This window comes from Petaurus breviceps, unplaced genomic scaffold (genome assembly GCF_028583685.1).
Source record: "Petaurus breviceps papuanus isolate PSGF00001 unplaced genomic scaffold, PetGlider_PUasm1.0 207, whole genome shotgun sequence".
Taxonomy (NCBI): domain Eukaryota; kingdom Metazoa; phylum Chordata; class Mammalia; order Diprotodontia; family Petauridae; genus Petaurus; species Petaurus breviceps.
In genome coordinates, this window is record NW_027185850.1 from 13,016,398 (window position 1) to 13,032,220 (window position 15,823).

Here is a 15,823-nt window from a genome sequence, read left to right on the forward strand (position 1 = left end):
TTTCTTTCTTTCTTTCTTTCTTTCTTTCTTTCTTTCTTTCTTTCTTTCTTTTTCCTTCCTCCCTCCCTCCCTCCCTTCCTTCTTTCCTTTCTATTTTTTTCCTTTTCCTTTTTTTTGCTGTCAGATACCTGGGATGTGGTACTGCCCCAACTTTCCTTTCATACAATTCTGTGTAATATAGCTCCTCTTCCCACTTTGATAATGAAACTGTTCTCTTGGAGGTTGGCAATGTTCTTGGGTTTTGTCCCCAATTTTTTAGCATTTTTATTTAAAGTTTTGAGGTCTAAATTGTACCTTCCCTCCCTCCCTTTTCCCTTCCCTGAAATGATGAGCAATCAGATGTAGGTTATACATGAATGACTATGTAAGACATAATACTCGTCATTTTGCACAAGACAACTCAGATAAAAGGAAAAAATGAAAGAAAGTGAAAAACAGCCTTCTTCAGTCTATATTCAGTCAGTATCAGTTCTTTCTCTGGAGGTGGATAGTATGTTTCATAAGTCCTTTGGAATTGTTGTGGATCATTGTATTGCTGAGAAGAGCTTTCACAGTTAGTAATTGTTACAATGTTGCTGTTATAGTTTCAACGTTCTGGTTCTGGTCACTTCACTATACATCAGTCCATGTAAGTCTTTACAGGTTTTCCTAAATCATCCCGCTTGTCATTTCTTATATTCCACTACAATCATACACCACAGCTTGTTTATCCAGTCCCCAATTGATGGCCATTCCTTTGATTTCTAAATCTTAGACACCACAAAAAGAACTGCTATAACTTTTTTTTTGTATATATAGGTCCTCCCCTCCCCCCCCCTTTTTTGGATGTCTTTGGGGTATAGACCTAGCAGTGGTATTAGATCAAAGGGTATGAACAGTTTTATAGCCCTTTCAGCCTAGTTCCAAATTGCTCTCCAGCATGATTGGATCAATTCACAATTCCATCAGCAGTGCATTAGTATTCCAGTCTTCCCACATCCCCTCCAACATCCAGCAGTTTTTTTTTTTTGGTCACATTAGCCAATCTGATAGGTGTGGGGTGGTACCTCATATTTGTTTTAATTTGCATTTCTCTGATTGGTAGTGATTTAGAGCATTTTTTCACATAATTATAGATAACGTTGATTTCTTTGTCTAAAAACTGCCTGTTTGTATCCTTTGACCTTTATCGATTGGGGAATGACTTGTATTTTTATAAATTAGACTCAGTTCTCTATGTATTTGAGAAATGAGGCCTTTATCAGAGATTGTTACAAAATTTTTGCCTTGGTTTTCTGCTTCCCTTATAATTTTGGTTGCCTTGGTTTCATTTGTGAAAAACCTTTTTAATTTCATATAATTAAAAATGATCTCTTTTACATTTTGTAATGCTCTCTACATCTTCTTTGGTCCTAAATTCTTCCCTTATCCATAAATCTGACAGATCAACTATTCCATGCTTTCTTAATTTGTTCATGTTATCTCCCTTTATATGTGAATCATATACCTATTTTGACCTTATCTTGGTATATGGTGTGAGTTTTTGTCAGATAATGAGTTTTTGTTCCAAAAGCTTGGATCTTTTGAGTTTACTGTATCCCAGGTTACTGTGGTCATTTACTATAATGTAATTAGCACCCAGTCTGTTCCACTGACCTTTTTGCAAGATAAATCAGTGATTCCTGAGATCGGTGGCTCCTTGATCTTCGCACAGCCTTCCACCCTGTTGGCCAGCTGCTTCTGACCCTTCTGAGGTTGCCTGTCTCTCTGTAGCTCCACACTCCTACCTGTCTCCAGTCTGCATGGCTTCCAAAGACTGTCTGCAGTTCTCTCTTTATTTCTGCTTTAGTGCATTTCTTCTCTGAGTTCATAGAGTCCTACTTCAGCCAACGTCTCTACCTGCGGCTCCAGAACATACCAGGCAGGGCTCGCATCTTTGGCTCTCTCTCCCAAAGTGCCCCAGATCCTTCCTTCTCTGGCCTTGCTCCCCGTGGCGGCCTAGAGACCTGCAGCGGGCAGGACCTCCCTCCCAGGGATGGTCAGTGACTCTCCAGCCAGAGTGCTTTCCGATGAAGGGGCTCCTGGGGGTTACTGTGCACATAGCAAGCTCACATCCACGTTTTGCCACGTGGACCTCTGACACAAAGTCTGGGGAAGCCTAGTTATTGTTATTCCATCAGGCATTTCTGTAACTTGACTGGGGAGTCACTCAGTCAGCCCTGTGTCCCCCCTCTACAGGAAGCTTTGCCCCGCCTATAGCCTTTCTGTCCATGTCTGTTTGCTTGCTCTCGCCCTCCTTGAGAAAAAGGTTGTCTTTTACCCTTTTTAGTATCTCTGGTGCTTAGCACAGGGCTTGGCACATAGTAGGCCCACCCATAGTAGATGCTTCTTGGCCATCTGATTGAATCCAGCTGCCATTCAGCTAGCCCACTCCTTTCATCCTGGGTCAGGTAAACAGAGAGCATTTTGGAGGATTGTTCTGTTCTAGGCCCTGTGCTAATGCTGGGAATACAAAGACAAAAGTCAGAGCCTTTGCCCGTGCAGAGTGCTGTGTTCTTTTGGGGGAGATAAATTGTGTCCGCATGGAGCACATACAAAATAGAGACCTGCTGAGCCTGGGGGAGCAGGCGGCCTCTGCAGAGAGGCCTTATGTGGAAGGTGGCCCTCACGGTGAGCATTCATGGAAACTGGATTCTCAGCAGGGGCAGCCACAGGGGATGGAAGCTCCCAGCCTGGCCGGGCCATAGTGGCTGGGAAGGGCTATGCTGGGAGACGTGGCTGAAGTGCCGAAAAGACGAGGTGCTGTTTGAGTTTAGAGAGAACAGGGAGCCCCTGGGGTTTGAGGAGGGGAGTGACGTGGCTTTCCCTGGTTAAGGAAGACTGTGGTCAGTTGTGTGGAAAGTGGATCAGGATAGGAAAGACGAGGCTGGGAAACCCGTGGGGAGGATAGGTATTGGCTTATTATGGCAGCGCTTAGTCTGGGTGAGGGGTGAAGAAGACCTGAGCTAGCGTGGTGGCAGGCCGTGCCAGTCCTCAGAGAGGTGGAAGGGCCGTGCTTGGCAGCGGAATTTCCACCAGCACTTTGCCTCTCCGCACACCTTTATCTTGGGTGACCCTGGTATGGTTACCCTGGCCTCCAGTTCCCCTGAGTTTGTCTCTTGAATTGGTCTGCCACAGGTGGCTCCCTGCTCCAGCCCATCCCCCACTCAGCTGTCCAGGAGATCTTCCCAAAGCCCAGGGGTGACCACGTGACCCCTGCCTCCTCACCATCCTCTCCAGTGGCCTCTGTTGGTGCTTAGAGCCCGCCCAGGCTTTAGCTCACAGCCCCCTGGCACTCTGTAGTCTGGTTCATTGGCCTCCTGGCTGCCCCTGGCATAAGGCCCTCCATCTCCTGAATGGGCACCTTCTCTGGCGCCATGCCCACCGTGCCTCCGGGCTTCTTTCAGTTCTCAGCTAAAACCCACCTTGTATAGGAAGCTTTCCCAGCCCCTCTCAATGCCAGGGCTTTCCTTTTATCCATCAGTAGCTGGTGAGCTGCTCAAGGGCAAGATCCCCAGCACCTGGCACACAGTTGGTGCTCATTAGATGTTTAATGACTGACTGATGTATGGAGGTGGCAGTATTTGAAGCTGAGTGCCTCTGCGTATACATGGACCATTGGACTTCGTCTCAAGAATGGCTGAAAGAAGCCGCATGCACACATGCGTCCTGGGTGCTGTCTGGGGTTCTCTGGCACTGGGGGTTTGGGTCTGAGGAACAGCCCTTGGCCACAAAGAGCTTCACCCACCCTTTTTTGGCCCTGGCCCTTTGGCAGTCCAGTGGTGCCTGCAGACCCCTGCTCAGAGGCTTGGGATCACAGAGGAAACCAATTCTGTGGAGTACAGTTATCAAAACATTTTTAAAACAAGTTAAGAGGGACCCAGAGGACAGGACATAACCATGGTGTTGTAGACTGACTCCAGTAAATGGGAAAGGAGGATAATGGCAGAAAACAGTAATTTTGTGGAATCCTTAAAATAGAGAAAACCAAGCCCCGAGCTTGGTCTCCTGGGAAGTGGCTCTTCCTCTTCCCTTCTGACAGCCTTTCTCCCCTCTCTCACCCCCAGCCTTGGGCTCCCGCTGGACAGTGGGCTCCTCCCAAGGGCTGGGAGGCACAGGCTTTGTCCAAGTTTAAACCCCCTTCAGCATTTTTCTAGTTCTTGGCTTCTGACTGTGGACCATCCTGGAGCAGCACGCTGTTTACACCTTAAAATGCCTCCCCTGTCGTCTGCTCCTGATGTGTGAGGGAGCAGGACGTTGGCTTTATTTCTTTCCACTTACTTCAGACAGCCAGGCCTTTTTCTTTGTGTTATTGGCATTTTCTGACCTCAGCTCACAAATACGGAGTGCGTTGAGCGCTTCCTGTCTTTTTACACATGGCATTTTGTCTGATCCTCTGTTATAATGTAGAAAAACTGCTAAACATTAACTGCTCTAAGATCTTGCTTTATTTGGTATAGGGGAGGAGTGGGATTTAGCCAAAAACCTCGTCTCAGATTCTGGAACTGAATATTTTCAGAGTGGAACTTTTTTAGCCTGATTTTTGTTTTAGACACTAATGATAAATACCACTAGCATTGCAAGTTGTAAAATTTTAAACTTTCCCATTACGTGGCAATTTAGTTTTTAAAAATTATTTACCATGTTCAGTGGAGCATGGCTCAGTAATATCACAGTTTTCAAGGTAAAAAAACAATTAATTGACAGAAAGTTTGATGATATTTAATGTCACATTGTTCACAAGGGACTCAGTGTGCAGATCCAGGCCTTCAATGCCTCTTACAATGCTCCCCATTCACCAAGCCATCGCCCAAGAGTGTCCCCAAGAACCAAGAGGCATCCTTGAGACCACATAAAATGGACCAGGTTATGGGTGATCAGGAGGCTGCTCTGGGCCTTCCACAGTTGGCTGGGAATCAGGCCTTTCTTTCCTCATTTAGTCTAATGTGGTTGGCAGTGAACTGATGGATGCTGGTATGGTATTTTCCAGTTTAAAAGTAGCCCCACAAAAGCCTACAGGTGCCCACACAAAAGCTGGCCAAGAGGAGGAAGTTTTGTTCAGGAGCCCGTGAGCGGCATCTGGACAGATGGTGGCCCTGATGCTCCGGAATCACGGGATTTAGCATTTTCACTGAAACTCCCACCCCATGACTTAGCCTGAGTTTTAGAATAGGTAATAGTAGCAGAGGGTGAGGACCACTTCTGTTTCACAGGACTTTCCGGATCTTAAGTTCTGATTTGGGAAGCTCTGCCCTAGAAATAGATCAGTGTTTGTGGCCAGCAAGTTCAGGCCTTGGAATCTGTTCCTCTGTCTTTGTTTCTGTTTTGTAAAATCTGTTTCTCAACTAGAGTAGATTTTTAGAAAAGTCACTGAATTTGGAGTCCAAGATGACCATCTTTCACTTGGGCTTTCTGTTCTGGCTGATTTCCATCTGGAAGCTTCTGATTTCTTTTCTTTCTCCCCTGACCTGATTTTCTAAGTCTGAGGGCTTGGAAGCTGGCTCTGTGTCTGCCCTTGGCAGCCTTGGCTTGCAATGGGAGCTTTTCATTGGAGGGGGCCCCCTCCCCTGTGGGGAGCCTGCCTGGGCCATTTGGAAGGGAGTACCTGCAGGTGTTTGTCATGGGGGAAGAAAGAAAAAGGGTGGTGTGGTCGGGCTGCTGGGAAGGCTGCGGAGTTAGGACAGCTGTAGGTAGCAGCTCTTTTCCAGGAAGATACCTCCGTAATGATTTAATTGACCGATTATGCAATTGGTACAGCTTGGGGTCTTCCAGGAGAATCTGTCTGAGTCTAAGCAGTAATAACATGAATTCATATTTATAAAGCACTTTAAGGCCTGCCATGTATTACCTCATTGAATCTCAGTATAGCTTCTTACCTTAACAAGCACCGATTAAACTTTTTTGTCATTCACAGACACAAAGGGCTGGCCACCTAGATCACCTGAGGTCCGGTACTGTGTCTGGGCAGTATCAGTGGACTCTAGCGCTGTCATAGTGACATGTCAGCTTGCTGTGGGTCAGCACCAGGACACAGTGTGGATGGGGAAAGAGAACCTGCTTTGGAGTAGGGGGGCTAGGGGTGAAGCCTGCTGCTGCCTGGATGAGCTGCCTGGTCTGGGGAGCAGCTGCCCTGCCAGGGGCTTCCTGGGTGCTGGGGAAGCAGATCCCAGAGAGAAGGCTTCCCTGCCCTCAGGCAACGTGTCTCTCCCCCCCCCCCCTTAGAGCCTTAGTGAAGGAGACCCAATTCAGATTATAATTGGGAAATATTTAACAAAAATCCATGGAAATGGAATAGAACATAGATGATATTAATATGTGGTTTTCTATGGCCATCCACCTCCAGAGAAACAGCCAGTGGAGCCGGAGTGCAGATTGAAGCTTCAGTTTTGTCTCTTTTTTTTCTTTTTTGCAGCCTGGCTAACATGGAGATGTGTTTTCCATATTTCACAAGTGTTTCACATGTATAATTGATATCATTTTTTTTGCTTTCACAATGGGTAGGAGAGGGCTGGGAGAAGGGAGAGAATTTAGCACTCAAAATTTTAAAGAATGTCAAAAATGAAGAATAATTTTTCAAAGATAATAGTCCAACATACTGTGTGGTTTTTCTAAGCCAGTGTGGCCGCAGGGATCCTTTCGTATGGCTGAGTAGCCTCTGTGTATTTACCTTTGTCGCCACTGGCCAAGGACGGAGAGATTGTCACGCTGGTGTGTGTCCGAGGGGCTCTTGAACCCCTTCCATCCTGGCTCAGAGGCCCCCAGTCCTGCTGACCTCCCACCTACAGTGCACACAACACACATACCTAAATAGACGAGACTGGGGGAGCTGCCTGTTTTCACCGGCTCCTCTGCCGCTCTCTCCTACCTTCCTCTCCTCCCTGCCTGCCTCTGAGTCTGGCTTCAGACCTCCTCATCCGCCCAAGCAGCCTTCCCTCATTTGCCAAAGCCAGCGGCCGTTCCTCAGTCTGCAGCCTCTGATGCCGCTGACCCCCCCCCCCCCCCCCCCCCCCCCCCCCCCCCTCGCGGGCACCCTGGTGACTAACCCCCCCCCCCCCCCTCCCCCTCCCCCCCCTCGCCTGCTCACCTCCTATAGTCCAAATCTGAAAAATAAAAAAAGCGCTTGACTATTTTTGAGGTATTGGTTGTCTTCCTGAGGCTTTGCTGCTGCTTCTCTCACCAGTCAGGCTGTTCTTCCTGCCATCCTGTGCAGGGCCTTCATGCAGGACGTCCCCACTGATGATGGGTGCCCCCCATGCTCTGTCCTTGGCCCCTTCTCTCCTCCCTCAGAGATCTCAGCAGCTCCCGACTCTCAGATTGCCCTGCTCACCTCCTTCAGTCTAAAAGCGAATACATCGTCTCTCGCTTTTTTTATTTTGAAGAATTGGTTTATGTGTAGATTTGGGGTCATGATAATAATGGGGGCATCTGGGCGGCACACCAAGACTGGAGGCAGGAAGGTGCCTCCTGCTGAATTGAGATCCGGCCTCAGACACCTCCTAGCTGGGTGACCCTGGCCAGGTCACTTCACCCTCTCTGCCTCAGTGTCCTCATCTATAAAATAAGCTGGAGAAGAAAATGGCCAACTGCTCTACCATCTCTGCCAGAAAACCCCCAGGGGGGCCATAGGTCATTACACATGAGTGAGAAATGGCAGAGCAGCAGCAGTGATGGTGACAGTGGCTAACAGTCATCCCAGACTATTTGCAGAGGACACTTGAATGATTCTCTCGTTGGCTCCTCATATGCAGCCATTATCATCCCCATTTTGCAGATGAGAACACTGAGGCCGCATACAGTTAGGAGACGCAGGGCCATGCTGCCCGTGTGTGCCTGAGGCGGGATCAGAGCAATGCCCTCTTCCCGGGCCCTGCCACGCGGCCCAGGCAGCGCTGTGATCCACTCGGGTTCATTCCTCTGTGGCCCACGTGTGCACCTCTCAGAACCCTAGCTCGGTTGATTATGGTTAATTTTGCACAGACACTGATGTAAAGTAACTGCCCCCAGACTTCCTTTTTCCACCTGAACAGGTTTTTCTAATCCCGACTTCTTCCTTCTTGTAGAACGGTGGCGGCTGAAGTGAGGAAGCAGATCTCGGGCCAGTACAGCGGCTCTCCCCAGCTGCTCAAGAACCTTAGCCTTGTGGGCAACGTTTCCCATCATGCCAGCGTAAGTAGCGCATCAGAAATGGGGTCAGTGACGGCCCGTCCCCAAAGAGGCCAAACCATTTGTGGGAAGCGTTTTGTGGTCTCAGGCATCAGAACGAGGAGGACAGGCTCTCTGGCTGACCGTGGCCTCCCCATGTGCTGTGGGCCCTCCTGCAGCTCTCCTGTGGCCCCCAGAGGGTGAGTGTGCTGCTGACGCAAGGGGGCCTTTCTGTCCCTTCTTCAAGGGACGTCACTCCCTATGATGGCCTGGGGTCCCCCAGCTATTCACTTCATCTCTCCACTCCAGCCTCCCCTTGTGCATGCACACATACACACACACGCATACATATGCTCACACACGCACACGTGCACACACCCACACCTCCTAGACATCTTATTGTTAGGTGCCCCTCCTTCTGTAAAGAGGCATGGAAACAGCTGTCAGAAGGTGGCAGGGAAGTTTGGTGTAATTTTTGCCTCATGCCAAATCTTGAGCGTGAGGATGAGCTGGTAAGAGGCGTGCAGAGTGCAGCAGGAGCGAGGTCCCTGATAGGGGACTGTCCCAGGCAGTCCTGGTGGAGCAGTGGGTGCTGGGGCTCATTGCTTTCTGAAAGAAGGGCACATACTTAGATGTCCAAAACATGCCCTTTTCTGGTGTCTTCTCTCCAATGCTCCTGAGAGTCACAGCACAAGTCAGCTGTGTAGCCAGCGGGAAAGCAGCAGCAGAGTCTGGTCTTGGCCCAAGAAGGGGCCGCTACACGCTGTGGAGAAGAGCGCTCCCCAGGGGCTTGGACAGGATATGTTGTGCCGTGAGCCCTTTTGACTTTGGTCGCTCAGGGAGTCGTGCTGCATATGGGCATGGCTCCGTTTACAGCCGTTGCGTGCACATGCTCCATTGCCTGCCGCATGCTTTGTGGACTGGCTTTCATCCATCACTTGCTGTTCCTGCGGTGGTGTTCCAGGATCAGTGATTCTGGAGGTGTGGAGAGCTCCCGCAGGTCAGCAGACTTGGCTGGCGGCAGCCAGGGACAAAGCCAGGCTTCTCTGTGTGTCTGGAGGCAGATCAGTCAGCAAGCTTTTCTTCAGCATTTGCCTCGTGCTAGGCTTCGTGCGAGAGGCCGGGGGCCCAGACAAGAATAAAACAGTCTCTGCCCTCAAGGGGCTGATAGTCTTTTGGGACTGGACAGGTATAGGGAAAATCTGTCTTCTAGAATCTGGTGGGTGGGGTTGGTAGCCCTAGCTGAGGGGGGATCAAGAAAGGTTTCATGCAGAAGGTGATGGTGAGACTGATTCATCAAGGATAGTAGGAATTCTAGGAGGCAATAGTGACAAGGGGGTGCTTTTCAGGTATGAGGCACTGCCAGTGCAAAGGTGCGGAGATGGGAGATTGGAGGAGGCTGCCAGGGCCAAGGAGAAGGCTTTATCTTCACTCTCGTTGCTTCCTGCTGTCCCATGGCATCTCTTCAGTACTCAGAGCTTCTGTGTGCCGCACATAGAGGGGCATCGGCCTTGGGGAGAAGGGTCTCCTTCTCAGACTGGAGGAGAGATGTGGGTGTGCTGTCCAGGTGTTTGGAGATATGGAGAAGGGGGGAAGAAGACACTCTCAGGCAATGGCCCCTTCTCTTCTTAGTGAAGTATGATCTTGGGGGTGACAGGGAATCACCAGGGTTCAGGGGGGGCCTGTGCTTTAGGACAGTCTCCTGGTGGCTGAATGCCGGATGGGCTGGAGTTGGGAGAGCCTGGAGGCAGGCAGCTGCACCAGCACATGTGAGGTGATGAGGGCCTGTGAGGAGAGGGCGTTTTGAGAGCCATTGCAAATGAGAAATCACTGGGTCTTGGCAACAGCGGGGATGTGAGGGAGCCTGAGGGTCTGGGACGAGGGGCTGCCCTTCCTGGTAATAGGGAAATTAGGGGAAGGGAGAGTGGAGAGGGAAAGACAAGAGTTTAGTTTTACAGATGTTCGATTTAAGATGCCTCCTGGACATCCAGGTCGAGGTGTCTGAAAGGCAATGGAGTCCGGAGGTCGGCAGAGAGTTTGGGGCAGCAATCATTGGCAAAAAAGATGGTCATTAAATCCCGGGGGGCTGATGAGTTGATGCTTTTATGGTACCTCAGAGTGGTCCTGAGGGGGCTGTTTCTAAACACTTTATCATTGATTGAGGCACATGACTAAAAGTATTAAAAAGGTGACAGATCAAAGAACGTCAACTAAGCACTAAAGCAGACATTCTGAAAATCAAAGGAAATTAATAAAAGGGAAAGCAAAAAAATTGAATTAATAAAACCAAAAGCTTTTTTTGAATAAAAAAATTAACAAAAGAAATGATTATGTCATCTGATTTTGTTTTTAAAAGAGGGAAAACAAATTACCCATGTAAAAAGAGAATTCCTCATGGCTAGTTACCCTGCCCCATGAGGGCCTCCCTCCCCAGCCTGAATTCTCTCTCGTTCCCTGGCCTCCTTCAAGATTTAGCTGAGATCCCACCTTCTCTCGGAGACCTTTCCAGGAACAACCCATAGCCACAAGAAGCCCTTAATATTTCTTATCTACCCAATGGAAATAAAGCAAACGATCAGAAATTATTTTGCCCAATTATATGTCCAAAAGCCTGATAGTTTAGAAGAAATGGTTAACCCCCTGTAAGAATAGAAAACACCCAGATCACCAGAATAAGAACTGGACAGTTTATATGGCCAGATTTCGCGGGTGTGGGGGGGTGGGGGGATGGCCTGAGAAAGCTCTGACCTCTAGGATTTGGATGAAAAGAGTTAGAGCCTGGGGTGTGAGGGTCATGAAGTCCAGCCTGAGCCTCTGAGCAGCGTCCACACTTCACATTCATGAGTGCTTAGAAATGTCACAGCAACCTTGCCCGCCCTGGTGCTTTCGGGGCTGGATTGAGGTCCTGGGCTCTCCAGTATTCTCTGCTGCCTCAGATGCTTAGATCCAGGCAGAGGAGAGGGAGCAGCTGTCTCTGAAAGACCCTCCTGCCCAGGGCAGACAGCCTGCTTTGGGTTGTGTCCAGCATAATTTTGTGTCAGTAAGGTGGTCGGGCTTGCTGCACTCTGTCCCCCCGGAGCAGAACAAAGAAGGGGCTCTGGAGAATCTCCTGAGAAGCACAGGGGTACCCAAGGCTGCCCCGCCCCAGGAGGGGGCATTAGGGGCGCAGACATTGGGAGGGGGCCCCAGCTCGCTCGGGACCTGGGGATAGAAAGACCCAAATGGAATGGGCCCTGCCCTGAGTAGCCCAGGAGGGAACATTGTGTACATAACCAACACAGAAAGGCCTCCCCTCTCACAGGGGCAGTATTCTTAGGACAGTGATGGGAGGTGGGATAGGAGCCTGCAGTCACCCCAGTGCTTGTCTGGCTTTGGACGTGGCTGGAAATGGACTTTTCAGCAGATGATTCTTTATGTCTAAACGTTATTTCTGATAACGTGACCTTTTCTTGACACAATGGCTGTGAAAGAACTCCTAAAGGACAGAGATGGCAGAGGAACCCGAGGTCAATGGGGACAGGAGCCGCCTGCCATCTCTGGGCCCCCTTCCCGAGGGCAGTGACTGGGGCCCCAGGCACATTCACCCACAGACTCGGCAGCTTTTCTGTTTCTTCAGTTCCCTCTTGGCAGACGGAGAGGTCACCTTAGCCCTTTGTGGAACAGGTTCATGGACATCGGCCTCCAAAGGGGCAGTCAGCATGAGGGCCTGGAGAGAGGCCGCTGTCATCAGTGCATGGCAGGACAGGGCCTGCCTAGGACCATCCGGCGGCCGGCCTGCTAGGCCGGAAGGGGAGTAAAAAATCATAAGAAGTGAGACTGGAAGTGGGCTGGAGCTGCGTGAAGAAGTTTACCAGCCACTGATCTCTGATCTGAAAGGCAAGGCAGGGCCGTGGTGCTGCTGCTGAATAGGGGAGGGAGATGGCTGACCTAGTGCCTGGCAGCTGGGTGACCTTGGACAGGTCACAATCCTCCCAGACAAGGCAGTGTCTATGCTGTTGAGCCCCGTGCCTGAGACATGGCAGGCGCTCTGTTAGTGCTTATGCCTGTTGTTATTATTATGCCGGTGCCCCAGGGAAGTCAGTGGAGTAGTTGTGAGGAGTGTGTGTGTGTGCGTGCGTGTGTGCGTGTGTACATGCATGTGTGCGTGTGCGTGTGTGTGTGTGCGTGCGCACAGACAATTACATACCGAGGAGACTTGAGAGAGACAAGGTTACCAGACGGAGTCTTGAATCAGTAAGAAGCCAGAACTGAGACACCATTTACTGGTTCGCTCTTGCCAGTATAAAGAATGAAAAAAGAGAAATCACCGCATGTGGAGAAGAAATGAAGAAATAAAGCCACCAGAAACACTTCTGCCCAATTATGTTCCAACCAAATGCATAATTTAAAGGAAGGGGATGGAATCCTGAAAAACCTAAGGCACCCAGATTCCCAGAATAAGGAGCGCATGACTCAAATGGCCCCTTTTCAGAAAAGATTGGTCAAGCCGTAACACGTGAATTCCCAAATAAAAAGATCCCAGAATCCGATGGGTTTATAAATGAACTTAGTGAAACTTTAAAAGAGCAGTTGATTGCAGTTTTACATAATCTGTTTGCAAAAACAGGAAAACAAGGGTTCCTCCCAGATTTGTTATATCATATGATTATGGTTTTGATAGCCTAAATCAGGGAGAGAGAAAATCAGAAGAAAATTATTTTTAAAAATCTGTTGTAAAAATCTGCAAAAACTGTAAACAGAATATTAGCAAATGGCTACAGTAATACAGTAATGTTTCAGAAAGATTGTATACTATTAACAGGTAGGATTTATAGACTGAGTCAATATTAAGAAAACTATAAATATAACAAAATCACATAGTTATTTCATTAGATGTAGAAAAAGATTTGGCAAAATTCAATATCCATTTCTGATAAGAACCAAAAAGTATAGAACTAAATAGACCTTTTTCTTAATACGGTAAGTAGTATTTATCTTGGGGGGGGGGGGAAGAGAGCCTAAATTACATTTAGTGAAGACAAATTAGAGGCCTTTCTATTAAAATCCAGGGAAAAGTAAGCATAGCCATTATCAGTCAGTCAATTAACCTGTGTTAAGCACTCAGTAGGCCCTCCTGTTATCACCCCTGTTATTTCACGCGGTGCTAGAAACGCTTGCTTTGGCAGTAAGAGAAGAAAGACACTGAGGGAATAATCACAGAGAAAAAGAAATAGAATTGCTGCCCTTTGCAGATAAGCCATTCGAGAACTTTTCAAAGTTATCTAAAAATTAGTCGAATAATAACATGAGGAAAGTAGCAAGATATAAAACAAGCTCAAATTAATTATGTCTTTTTATATATTGCCACCCAAACCCAGCATGTAAAGATAGAAAGAAATTTCATTCAGAACAGTTGCAGAATGTAAAAGTATTAGGAACCGTACCCAAGAATTTTATGCATATGGTTACAAGTCACTCTTACATAAAGACAGACAGACTGGGGCAGCTAGGTGGCGCAGTGAATAGAGCACTGGCCCTGGAGTCAGGAGGACCTGAGTTCAAATCCGGCCTCAGACACTTAACACACTTACTGGCCGTGTGACCTTGGGCAAGTCACTTAACCTTAATTGCCCTGCCTTCCCCCCTCCAAAAAAAAAAAAAGACAGACTTAAATGGGGAGAGATTATTTATGATTTGGCCATGCTAATATGCTAAGTGACAGTGCTACTTAAATTGATTTACTTATTGCCATACCAATGAGACTGATAAAGGATGACTTTGGATAGCTAAAAAATGACAGAATTCATCTGGAAAAACAAAAGTCAAGATTCTCAAGGTAAATCATGAAAACCAGTAGGTAGGAAGGGAGACTAAGTTCCAACTCTATTACAAAGCAATCCTAATCAGGACTGTTTGGTTCTGGCTAAAAAACAGTCAAGTTAAGCAGTGGATTGGATTTAAGATGTAATGATCTTAACATTTACATGTAAAGATGTAAATGAACTGTGTGATGTGGTATTTGATAAACGGAAAGATTAGTGGCAGAGGTGGCTGACAGAGCTGGAGAGGGCCTGGGCAGCAAGCAGACCCCCATTGCACCGTGAGACAGAGCACATGGTTTATGTAGATAAATGGTCACATATAAACTGGAGGAGCAAGGGAGAAAATGCGCCATTCATGAGAATGGTCTGAGGGAACGTCCACGACCAAGTGAGACCTGGAGAAGATCACAGAAGGGACACCGTGGATTACGTAAAACTGACAAGTTTAAGTGCAGTTAGGATGATAAGAGGATTTATAATTGGGAAAGAGTCCCAGCACCTTCCAAGCCAGCTGCACCTAGACACGTGTCCGGCCTTGTCATCTTCTCCCAGCCCCAGCCTCTTTCCAGGGTCTCAGGGCCATCCTGTGGAGACCAGCCAGGACTCCTCACCCTCCTTCCATCCACACTCCCAGATGTCATCAGATGCTGCCCTTGTGCCTTCCCAGCATCGGCCCCAGCCCGGCCTCTCACCTATGGTTGCAGGAGGCTTCCGAGCTCATGTCCTGCCGGCTGCCAGAGGCTGCTCTTCATCTTCTTTGTACGCGCTTCTGCATGTTGTCTCTGAACCCCCTGAGAGCCCCTGGCTTTTATGTTTTTCTTTTGTCACCCAACAGGGCCGCCCACACAGACAACGTCATAGGCACCCAGTGAGATGCTTGTGGGTTTGACTTTGCTTGACCCTTATTAGCATCCCTGCCACAGGAACCTTCCTTAAACCTGGGTCTGGCTCTTTGGCCCTCCTCTGCCCTGGGGTCAGATCTGCACCTCTGCGCTGGGCTGTGCAGCTGCTGGCAACTCTAGTTTCAGGGTGGGCAGCCTTCCTCCTTCTGCACTCTCTGATCCGGCCCCTCTGGCCTTCCCTCGGCTTCTCCTGCCCTGGGCACTGGCCGTCCCTCCCACCTGGAGCCTGCGTCTGCCTCCCTTTGAGGGGCGGCCTCTGCGGCCCCCTCTTCTGCATGCAGCCTTTCCCGATCTCCCCCCCCCAGCTGTGAGTGCCAGCCCCTGGTCCTTAGCTGGGTCACTCACCTTTGTTTTGATTCACGAGCTGTTTAGGCAGCTGCATTTTTATGTACAGTCGTCTTCTCCTTGAGGGTGAAAACCCCTTTGGAGCGGGCCTTGTTGAGCTCATTGTGCTTCTCCCCAGTGTGCCTAGTAGAGTGCCTGGCCCTTGCCTGGCCCTTGATAAAACTTGGGGACTGATCAGGATATCTGGGAAAGACAGCCATCCCCACCAGGGGCAGGAGGAAGTTCAAACATTCCACAGTCATAGGAAAAAAAGTTTCCAAATCATGGATAAATAGAAAATCCAAATGCAGACCACCGTGCGGTTCTGCAGATTGAGGGTCAGAATCTCAGGAGTGATAGAGAGGACAAGAACAGCTGTTTGAAGGGAGAGAGAAGATGGTCAGCAAACATTTATTAGGTGCTTGCTGTGTGCCCGTTCCTGGGTACAAAGAAAGATAAAAACATGGTGGCTGCTTTGCAGACCTTTGTGTCCAGATGGCTGGGGCCGCATGGACATAGCTTTGGGTCTACAGTGGACGTGGAGAGCTTTCAGAGGGAGGAAGGAAGGAGCACCGGCTCATGTTGGGAAGAGTCTCCTGCGCAGTGTGGGATTAGAAGGAAGCATCACAGCCACAG

The 15,823-nt window shown here is 48.8% G+C and overlaps 1 protein-coding gene across 6 annotated transcripts in view; it reads left to right on the forward strand.

The window, feature by feature from the left end:
- The window catches only part of LOC138164907 (dedicator of cytokinesis protein 7-like), a 324,437-nt gene that overhangs the window by 172,369 nt on the left and 136,245 nt on the right, over positions 1 to 15,823 (forward strand). For all 6 annotated transcript variants that reach the window (XR_011169221.1, XM_069092865.1, XM_069092861.1 and 3 more), the window contains exon 3: positions 8,079 to 8,184. Coding sequence is in view for 5 of the 6 variants with exons in the window: in XM_069092865.1 (XP_068948966.1) it covers positions 8,079 to 8,184 (106 nt within the window). In the remaining variant the exon portion in view is untranslated. The remainder of the gene's footprint in view (positions 1 to 8,078; positions 8,185 to 15,823) is intronic.